Source organism: Cryptomeria japonica, chromosome 6 (assembly GCF_030272615.1).
Source record: "Cryptomeria japonica chromosome 6, Sugi_1.0, whole genome shotgun sequence".
In the NCBI taxonomy this organism is placed as follows: Eukaryota; Viridiplantae; Streptophyta; class Pinopsida; order Cupressales; family Cupressaceae; genus Cryptomeria; species Cryptomeria japonica.
In genome coordinates, this window is record NC_081410.1 from 28,708,893 (window position 1) to 28,720,260 (window position 11,368).

Below are 11,368 nucleotides of genomic sequence, written 5' to 3' on the forward strand. Positions count from 1 at the left end.
CTCGGTACAACTCATTTGATGGCACACTCTAGCTAGAATTGTATTCCTTTTGGCGTTTTTGTATAGGAAAATCCGTTGTGGTTTTCTTTCATGTGATTTTGCTTCCACATCTCCTTGCACAAGTAGATGAAGAAAAGTGAATGCAACCTAGGATTTGGCTCGAGTGACCAATCCATTGAAAGACACAGAGTGAGATGGCAATCTCAAGTTCAAGTATTGATTTGCCCACGAGTGAGGCATCTACGTTTCACCGAGGCATTATAGTAGTTTCCAGAATCATGCTCTAATGGGAATTCATGCTATACTGTTATTCCCCAGCGAAAAATGAAGTAAAAATTAGGCGAGATTATCATGCTCTAATTGGAATTCGTGCTAGACTGTCATTTCTCGGGGTAAAATAAAGTATAATTTGGCGAGATTGCAATGATGTGATGCTATGTTAATTCATATGCATAGTTCTTGTTCTTTACAAGACAAAATTGTTGGAATTCATCTCCCATTTTTATAATTTCAGTTACAGTATGAATTTGTGTATTGGTGATCCACTCACGTGCATATCCCACTACATGGGTTGTCATGTGAGTTCCATAGTCAATTTCAACATTTCTTCGTTCACGAAAACAATATTTAAACAAATATTGGTAAAGGACACTGTAGTTCCAGCGCATCAAGAATTTGCGCTAATAATGAAATAACTCACATGGACGGTTATTTGAACCAGGCCAATATTAATATCATTCTTACATGGTTCAGTTGCCAACTCAAATATAACGAATATGGTTCTCGGAATAGTGTCATTAGGTTTAGTATATCCTTGGAGGTATAGTGGAAATGTATTTTTATCGTAATTGTTTTTTTAATTTATCTTGTGTCAACAAAGATTATGGTGTGGAACTGGTTCTAGCTCTTAACTTTAAAGATTTACTTCGATGAACATAAATTACTGTTTTCTTCTTAGAAGATTACTTTGTTTTATATATATCCTGAAACAGATCCAACCAAAAAATACACGGCATTATATGTTTTTACACAAATAGCTTACAAATTATATCTAACACTAAGAATTTTCCAAAATAGAAGTAAATGAATTACAGCCCCTAATCTTGACTCGATAAACATAAAATAGTCACCGGTATCATCTGCTGGACTCAAGCTACAGGTCCGTGATGAAATAATTCTTCCTAGAATGAACTGCTAAAGAAACCTTTCCAAAAATCCTCTCAAGGGAGTTATGGAAGCTGATCAATGTTCCTCCAATCATCGGCCTTTGAACTGAGCCCAGGATGTAGTACCAATGCTATTGTTCTACTTACTACCTTGATTTGATAAGAGATGGCCAGAAAAAATCTGAAAATGGCAAACTCTGCATGTTTTACATTAAGATTCTCAGCTCAACATTCAAGGTTTTTAAAAATTGCCATCGTATAACCATATTCCTGTATCATATTGTGCTGTATTTACATTAGTTTTGTAAGATTCCATATAACCAATTCAGCCATATCAAGGATACAAGTGAACACAACTTATTCTTTTGAATCTAATTGATGTGTTCAAAAGACGCAATTACCTTGGAACAGAATACCCAAGCAAATGTTCCGGGGTCAGTCCACAACAATCTGCAAATGTGATTTGACCTGATGTAAGAGCTCTAGAAACTAATTTATCAATATTATTAAATGGCACGTTTAATTGCAAATTTCAACACTGGATCAATACCAAAACAAGGGCTGCATTTATTATCTACAAATGGTTGAATGACTGAACAAATGAATCAAAAACATCAATGTTAAAATACAAATTCGAGAAGCTGCCCACAGCAAATAATATACTAGCAGAGAATTAAAGACAATGTGACTAAAGCTAGTGTGTACACATTAATTGTTCCCTAAGATAGTTTTTTGCTTCCAACATTCACCATGCTATTTAAGGTTTAACCAGTTCTGCATAAATTGTGCTTGATTTTCAACTAAGGCATCATTATAATAGATTTGGAAAACATGAATAAATGCTGCTATTTTAATTAATAAACCATTCCAGAAGTAAAATTAGCATATCCAAGAATTCTCAACTTTATGTTTAACATCAACACAAGCTTTGACAAATATTTCTAAGTTTTTCTTCCATAGTTGTCTACATATAGAGTAGAGTGTGAATCAGAGATACATTATTCCCTTATAGATTACTTGGCTACATTAACCCAAAAAGACATGCTTGGAACTGAATATCAAAAAAGTTATAACCGAAGTTCTCATGGACTTGTCTCAAATGCATAAACTGCTGTACATGCTGACATTTTTAGGCACACTTGAGCATCTAAAAAGAGTACAATGAACTGCGAAAAGGTCCTTGGACACTGGAACAGACAGACCGAGCATATTCAAAAATTCTGTCAGTTCCAAATACATAATAAATAGATGCCCATACTAAAAAACTCCAAATTAACTTAATTAAGCACCAAGATTCAAATAAAAATTGTGAACACTATACACAGAAAAGCATGTATTTCAGCACTGACTCATCACATCTCTTTATATTATCCAAACCAACTCAAAACCCTGCGATACACAACTCCTTGAATTAGATACATGAACCACATCCAGGGTGCCAAATAGCTTCATAAATTGCCGAGAAGTTGTTCCAACATGGTAAAGAAACCAATAGATGCCACCCCAGTGGTACAGTATGTTCATACATTGCTGAAAAGTCGTTTCAGAGTAGGACACGTTGAGCGGAACTTGGAGATGCCAATCGAAGATATCTTTTACACAAAACAGATGGTAGAAGAATCATCACCAAAGGAAGCTTCTTGCTTTAATGCAATTCTTACAAATTTACAATTAATATATACTATGATATTCCATACAATCCTCAAACTAGCAGGCATACCAAAAAAATGTTCAAATGCTAACAAATACTAGATATATAAATCTGATCAGTAGCTCACCTTTGGACATGATCGGATATCAAGGGTTTCAAGTAAGTGACAAGAGTAGATAGCACACTCTAATTCATATTCTTTTATCCCACATGCCTGTGTGAAAGCAGGTAACAACATGATAAAAATAAGTTATAGTTGATTAACATAATTTGACCACAAAAATTTTTAAATGCCAATTTTTTGACTGGAATATAAATGAATAAAAAAGATTGTTAATGCAGTAACATACTTGAAGCAACAAGCTTGCCAAGCGAGGGCAATCCAGCTGCAGTATCTCCAGAGCAAGACAGTTGCTGTAGTGAAATCATTCGTCACAAGAATAATTATTTGACACAACATTGCTGCTGCAAGAGAATTGTTTCAAAACCAAAGTGACTTTGACTATAAAAATAATAATAAAACCCACCTTAAATTCAATGTTGTTAAGTTCAGACAGACCAAACTCACATCCTGGATGTTTGCAGAAAGGGACAAGTTCAATGAACAAAGGTTTACACATTGAGCTGAAACAGGAATAACAACCTTCTTGATGTTAGGACAACCCACACAATTAAGAATTTGAAGCAAGCGTACTGAACTTTCTTCCTCAGTGACACTATCATCTGTCCAATCACAACTGCTTTCTTTCCTGTGTAGGGCTGGATCACTGCAAGACTTCCCAGCCTCAAATCTCCAGTCAAGGTCATGCATATTTGTACATCCATTCAAACTTACATGGGTGAGGTGCAAGCAACATGCCAAAAGCTCTTCAATTGCAGACTGGGAAAGAGTGCCATATGATAAGTCTAATTCAGAAAGCTTCGGAAGAGCTCTTCCTCTATGAAGAGGTACCAATGCTGTATCATCAAGATATTTGCAAGCTTGGAGCTTCAAAACCTGATATGTATTCATGAAACAAAAAAACCTAAAGCCTTCAAGCGAAAACGTTTCTCCAAATTATGCTCGGCAGAATAGGTTGTTTTAGAATAATACCTTTAACTGGGGACAGGAATCAATAATAGGTTGCAAATTTGTCAAGAATGTATACGACAAATCCAGCAAAGTCAAGTTTGAGAGTCTCTGTAAAGCCAAAAGTCCCCCTGGTCCAATTGATGTGCATGACATCAAAACCAACGACTTAATAGAAGGACATGCAGCAGTTGCAGCATCCAAGCAATCATCATTAAATAAGCTGCAATATCAACAAAACACAGATATTGTCATCCAGAAAGAACTGCAGGCATATGACTCAAATGTAGCATCAAGAAAATTAAGTTTTAAGCAAACAGTAAACAAATAAAAATCACCTGCAAAAAGAAGCATCAAGGGACTGCAGATGAGGACAATTAATATCTGCTTGAGAAAGAACACCGCATCCTTTCAACTCCAATAATGTCATCTGTGTGGCTCTGATCTCAAGCTCACTCAAATAGGGGCATATCCCAAGGTTAAGAGACAGAAGACCAACCTGAAAGAATAACATTTTAAGTGTTTAGCATAACAAATAACTAAATAGATGGAAGCATTCACAAATTTATTATCTTCATCCATTACACTTAATGGATCATGATTTCTTAAATAATGGAAATACATGCACTGTCAACACAACCAACATAAATTAAGATGAGGCTAGCATACCACACAGATACATATAAGGATATAATTTGTGAATTTATTTTTTGTCATATAGGTACAAAATCATGAATTTCCTTTAGCTATTCATCATCCTGAATAGATTGAATATTACTTGATGAAGAGATAATTAAATGTATGCAGCAGGCTATATTACCCAGGCATTTGAAAAGGAAATTGTCCATTAGCAAGAAAAATCATGAATTAAACACAATCATAGAACCGATAAAGCTTACAGGAAAGAATGATGCTCTCTGCAAATGATCACAGCCATCTAGACAAACTTTCTGGAGCATTGGGCATGCTAGTTGAAGGCTAGTCACTCCACGACAACCAGTGAGAGAAAGAGTATGCAAGGATGTGCTAGTCAGCCTCACATTTGAAAGAGACTACAAAAGAATAGAACATATTTAAATACTTAATTAGAACTGTGTACAAAATAATAATCAGAAATATTGAGAGACTGCAAAGTACTTTTTAAAAAGGTCATAATGAAGTATAGTGCAAGCCATATTGTTGAAATTCAAGAGTCAGACTCGGTTAAAAGACGTGTCAAAGTCGACAAAATAAAAATATATATATTATTAAAAAATGTTTTTAGTGGTTTTTTGCAAATTGTTTTTGGCAGACTCGGCCAGTCTTGTCTACACACTCGCAAGCCTGAGTTGGACTCAGATACTCAAGTTCTCAAGGAGACCCACCAAGTCTCAACACACTGGTGCAAGCAATAGAAATAATGAGTAGCAAACCAAGGTATCCAACTATCCATAGACTGTCACTGCTTTAACAATTGTTGCACAAGTAAATGTGTCATAATTTGCACAACTAGCTCAGCAAGGCAAAAAGAAAACAATTCTTCTCAGTGAAACAGATTAGCTCTGTAATATTTTACACAAGAATAAGCATGTCATGTTTTAGAATTCCAGCCTCTCCAAATGTTTTAAAATACCAGCCTCCCTAAACTTTTATGTAAAATATCAGCAGAAAACAAAAGAAACCACCAAGATCAAGTATTTCATTTACAAGGATGCCTACACAAACACACACCTCGCAACTATCAAGAATAAGGGTGCCAAGCATTGGACAGCCACCACCCACACTGAAGACTTCAAATATTGAATTTGTCAGTGATTCACACTCACTCAAGTCAACCTCAGATAAACGAAGACATTGTAATGTCATTGTGGTCAAACTTTGCTGTTTCTGTAGGACCAATTTCTGTACAAAACAAACCAAAATAAACAACTTATTCATTTCAAAGTAAAATATTATAACAAATCTGTAATATGAAGCAAAATTCTATAGAAAACCTGAAGGGTTGTTGATGTAATGTCCACACGATTAAGGATTGGACAACTTGTGACATTTATAGATGCTAGAGCTGGGCTGGACAAATTCAGGTCAACAATCCTGCCAGCAAAACAAAGAATCATGTGAAATGAAACACACAACTAAATATCTCCAACAAGATGCATCCACTCCTAAAGAAACCAACTTACTTGCGGCAATTAACAAGACTTATATGTCGAAGCCTTGGAAGATCTAATGTAACAGATGTTAACAACCAACAGAAGTCAAGTTGAAGTGCCTGCAAATAGATTAAGATATCAAAAAACAATACTTGAAATTATCAAATTGATTCTATAACAGTATATCATCAAAAGAAAAGAGTTTACCTCAAGATAATAACACTGAGATAAAGCAGCCATAGATGTGGCGTTAATTCCCTCACAATTATGGAGCTTCAGATCCATCAGCATTGGCAATCTCACAGCCTTGAGACATCAAGATTTCACTTCTTTAGCACAAAGAAACTCTTCTCAGAAATGGTTTCACTAAATATAAAAGGAAAACAAAAAAGCTTAACCTCCAGTGATATATTGGGGCAGTAAGATGCATCCAGAATCTGAAGATCTGTACAGACTGCTGCAATTTCTCTAAGTGTATCATCACTGACATAAGAGCAGTTGGAAATATCCAAAGACTTCAATAGCGGACATGACATAGCTGCAGCACGAATTCCCGGGTCTGAAAGCTTATGGCATGAAGCCACATCAAGTTCCCGCAGTACAGGACAATTCAAATTTGCAGATGCCACACCTGAGCGCTTGAGTGACAAAGTTTCTAGTTGAGGGCACCTGAATAACATTCAAACTATTCACTCCTCTTGATAGTTCTTAAAGTTTGTAGATAAAGTGTCATATAGTAACACAGTATACCTGACAAAGATTCGAATTGCACGACATCTCATAACCTGGAGATGTCTCAGTGATTCATGTCGGACATGTATCTCTTGAGAACCACCACTTCCTAAGGTGGCATCAATTACAATTAAATGGCTCAACACAGGACATTCCACTAATAAACTGAAAAAAGCATCACCTAAATTTCCATGGTATATTGTTAACACCTCGAGATTCCTGTACATCAAGAATATATTGTGAGACAAAAGGGAATGGAATAATAAGTCTTTAATTACACTTTGACAACATTAAAAATGACCAAAAAAAATCCATAATGAACAGTCTTACTTAAGAGTTCGTAATGCCTCATGCACGGGATTATCCAACAGAGAACCTGGTAGATGCAATTCAACAGCCCTTGGATACCTACGGCACACTCGTGCAACTGTTGAACAAGAGAGAAAAACATCACATTATATACAAATCATAGAACAATGGATAAGCATGCAATCTGCTTCAGTTGTAGACAACTTAGAGAATGATGAAACTTGATATAGTAGATATAGAATGTGACTACCTTGGTCTGAGGTAATTTTGCAATTTTCAAAGTTCAAAGACCTCCAGAAGTCTTCATGAACACTAGAAGCATGCCACTGCTTGCATACTAGACCGGCTTTGCATAGAGCTTTATGGTCCAGGAAAGTAAACACCTGTTACACAATTTCAAACCTGTTATGTAATGTTTAAAATTAGTCTCTAATAGGCCATTTCATATGACAATTCAGAACTGTACTCATGATTGAATCTTTCATAATATAACTTCTACATAGATTTGTAAAACTGGAATACACTAACTTTTAAACAGTTAAGATCTTGGCCCCAACGGATCACATTCCAAAACATGACCACCTAGAGCAAGATGGTCATTCAATCACCAAGATAATTTTGCCAAAACAAAGTCAGAATTGTTAAATGTTTGAATGACTGCTCGAATTAGTCCATAGAGTAAACCTACCGCATGTAGTAAGTCATCAGTAAGGTCCAATCTGATCATATAGTCATTGATGTAATCCTGATTATCATCTCCAATGCTGGATGAGTCCATCGGCTCTGAAACCTCTTTATGCCCAGGAGGCAGTTTTAATGGAAGAGTCAGATCATTTCCATCCTTACTTGACATTTGGAAAGATAAGTCATTCTCCATGTCACCAAAAGAACTAGACTCAGCCAAGCCTGAAGAGCCCGCAAATACACAATTTACTAACCTGAAAGACCATTGTGCTTAGCATCAAAAGCCTGCATAAGTTTTGACCTAAGAAATCAAATAATGACAATATATGCAATGAAAAGTGCAAGTAGCCTTGCATTCAACAGCGTGGCATAAATCCAGATGATTCATCACTGTCTCTGCTTGAACCGAAGGCAGGTCATTAAACCTTAACAGTCTAAAATGCATTCAAAAACACCATCATCAATAGTCAATGATATTCAAGGGCAAAACAGATAAAGTAATATTTTAACACAGGAATTCAACAAAATCTAGAAAGAGGGCACCTCCTTATTCATCTCAGCTAACGGGCTTAGAAAAATGCATGCTTTTGCATAGTCAAGAACGTAAAAAATATCTCCCAACAAACCATCATGAAAAGAGCTGAAAATTATCTGTTTTTACTAAAGAATGAGATATAATATGTGGTTTGGCATCAGAAAACATAAAGGTAAACAGACAAACAGAAATAATCATCAGTATCTTTATGCATTAACCTGGCACTACCAAAAAATGTGAATCAAACTCAGTTAAAAACAGCCAGAATCCATAAACAAAAAGGAAACATTTCCCTGGACGTTAAGCCCAATTTCCAAGGGCCCCATAAACTGATTGACAAATACCATTACCAAGATATACACGTCATATATCATCATAACATACAGCTCATTGGCCAAGCAAAGTGACAATACGAAACACACTCTAAAAAATTAAAAGGTTCAATCAAGTATTGAACCAATTATGGTCTTCTGGTTTGGTCTCTGGAGTTGTCCATATGCAAAAGCAGAGGCAACTTTGAATCTCTGAAAAGCCATGGAAAGAATTTTATACCTGCTTGATATAAACTTTAATCGCTGATCATGGGGATTATGGTAGCAACAGAGAACTTCTGATACAAGCAATGAAGCCATTGCCCATGCCATCGTGTGGAGATGAAGAGATCTCCTTCAAATACAACACTTTATATCTAATTTTTTTTTGTTCATGTTAGTAAGTGTAAGATGCCGGACTTGTCCTTCACACCATGGTCTAGTGGCAAAGGCAGAGTGAAAGACATGATGATGAAACGGTTTGATCCCTGACAGTTATGCTCTCTATGTTTACACAGCCATGTTAATGTGGGCTATGGCCTAAAAGTTTGATCGCAACTCCCAGGTGAACTCAGCAGAACATGAAGTCTTCACGGTCATCTAAGCTAGATGATACATTACCAAGGTATATGTTTGAGTTTACTGAGAACAAGAATATAAAGGATGCTGCCAAAGGTTCTGAGCACAATTGGTTAAAAAATTGGGTTCTAATTGTGGAGACCCAAGTTAAAACCACTTCCAAAGTTGACAAATAAGTTGATATCTAAGTTGAAATTAACTATTTAGTGTTAATGTCCAAGTGACTCTTAGACTTCTCATGTTGATATCTAAGTTAAATTTATTGCTGTTGTTAATGCTGGAAGGAAGGAGGTACCCCAATTGTGGTTTCCACTTGTTTGGGCCAGCTTAAAAGTGCTGACTGGCAAATCAAAAGAAAAATATAAGATATATGATGCATGCTTTCAAAAATTGAACGTAGGCAAGGTCATCTACTAATTAGCAGTTCTTCATTCACCCAAAAGTTAAACAAGTTCTAATTAATACCTTGAGATTTTAAAAATTGTCAAATATAAAGGTTTTTATCAGCCACAACGTAATCATTAAGATTGGAAATAATATAGTAACTTGGAACCTTTTAATCAGAGGGTTATAGAACTTAATTGCCAAGGTTGGAAATTATGGAGCAGCAAGGATCCAAAAAATGCAGCCAAGGAATCTACCGGTAGTATTCCAGTGGTAAGGCAGCACAACTACCATAGTGATGACATAGTTTCAAGCCCTGCTGAAAATGTCCCCCGTTTGAAATAGCCAAATGCCAAGTGTAAGCTTGGTGATACAAATACACTCCCCATGTTTTAGTTGATGACAGGTTTTAGTCACAATTGAAGGGCGAAAAGCACAAGAAAAGGGAAAAAGAGTGCCAATAAAGATACCAAAATGTAGAGATGCATGGTTACATAACGATGTCCTTAAAGTACTCTAATTGATAAAACCCTAGGATAACCATGGTTACATATACAATTAACATAGTGATGACACAGTTTCAAGCCCTGTTGAGAATGCCCCCCGTTTGAAATAGCCAAATGCCAAGTGTAAGCTTGATGGTACAAATACACTCCGCATGTTTTAGTTGATGACAGGTTTTAGTCACAATTGAAGGGCGAAAAGAACAAGAAAAGGAAAAAATAGTGCCAATAAAGATACTAAAATATACAGATACATGGTTACATAACGATATGTCCTTAAAGTACTCTAAATAATAAAACCCTAAGATAACCATGAAACATTGGTGGGTAAAATGAGATCCGAGCAGCATAGGCACAATTAGGGCCAAACAATGCGCGAGTTACAGAACGATCCCCATAAAAGCAGGGCCACTTCAATATCTCAAGAACCACCACTAATCTCGTATAACCCTCTCACTGCAAACAGTATATCCAACTCACCATACATGGAACAAAAACTAGAGCCCTAAGGGCGGAAAATCTTTGTAGATTTCATATTTTTACATTACATCAGCTCAAACGAAAAATGCGGTTAATTTTTCAGTTAAAAAACCACAGAAAATTTCCTAATCTTCAACCAAATTTAAGCTAACGGGAGTTAAAGGCACAGATCAACTGCCTACACTATGATTTTGTAACAATAACAAAATCTTTTCAGAGTTCTGCACAAATTTATACTTCCGAAATCTACCAAACATAGAATCCGCAAGACCGTTCCTCAAATCGAAAAAAGAAATTATACCCACATAAAAATACGATGCTGTGAAACAAATTGAACTGATTTTCTTCGAGAATTGGCAGGGTTTATAACTTACGACGGACAGATCACGAGCTTGGGGCGCTTGAGGGGGATTTCATCGCTAACATTATGACAAAAACCTGAGATTGTTGTGTTGTGTGATGGTAATAAAAATGCTTCTTCAGCTTGGTTTTGGTTATGTTGAACATTTTGTTGTTCTCCTTCCTCATCTAACCCTTCGTAAGCAGATGAAGGGTCTAAAGCCATTACGTGACTAAAAGATATCCTAACAGGATTCGAACCCCTGACGCACCCCTAACCCTTTTATCTATAGATTTTTAGAATAAATAAAAAATATAATATTATTTTAATTATTATTGTTCCTAATTATAATGCTTCTCCTAGGCGCTTCCCTTTTCAACGACCCACATTATTCCTGTAGGCTAGAAGAAAAGTGTGTATATATGTTTTGGGACTACGGTACATATATTATGTGTGTATGTACCACTTATGACAAACACACCCCGGGAATGTA

At 36.0% G+C, this 11,368-nt stretch overlaps 1 protein-coding gene across 4 annotated transcripts; it reads right to left on the reverse strand.

Annotated features, from left to right (window-relative positions):
* Nucleotides 1-930: 930 nt before the first annotated feature.
* On the reverse strand, nt 931-11,148 carry LOC131069980 (F-box/LRR-repeat protein 15). Of its 4 annotated transcripts, none has more exons than XM_058005526.2 (18): nt 10,910-11,148; nt 7,748-7,997; nt 7,310-7,442; nt 7,081-7,177; nt 6,769-6,969; nt 6,417-6,687; nt 6,226-6,324; nt 6,049-6,137; nt 5,860-5,959; nt 5,597-5,767; nt 4,786-4,938; nt 4,225-4,385; nt 3,911-4,109; nt 3,345-3,814; nt 3,168-3,231; nt 2,945-3,031; nt 1,568-1,616; nt 931-1,363 (listed from the first exon to the last, which is right to left on the reverse strand). In XM_058005526.2, exons 1-17 carry the CDS (start codon nt 11,098-11,100, stop codon nt 1,602-1,604), a joined length of 2,751 nt encoding a protein of 916 aa, XP_057861509.2. In that variant the 5' UTR covers nt 11,101-11,148; the 3' UTR covers nt 931-1,363; nt 1,568-1,601. The 4 variants fall into 4 exon arrangements, with proteins under 4 accessions (XP_057861509.2, XP_057861510.2, XP_057861508.2 ...); XM_058005527.2 differs by having other exon boundaries at nt 931-1,436; XM_058005525.2 differs by lacking the exons at nt 931-1,363; nt 1,568-1,616 and adding an exon at nt 2,054-2,758.
* Between the last annotated feature and the right edge of the window lie 220 nt (nt 11,149-11,368).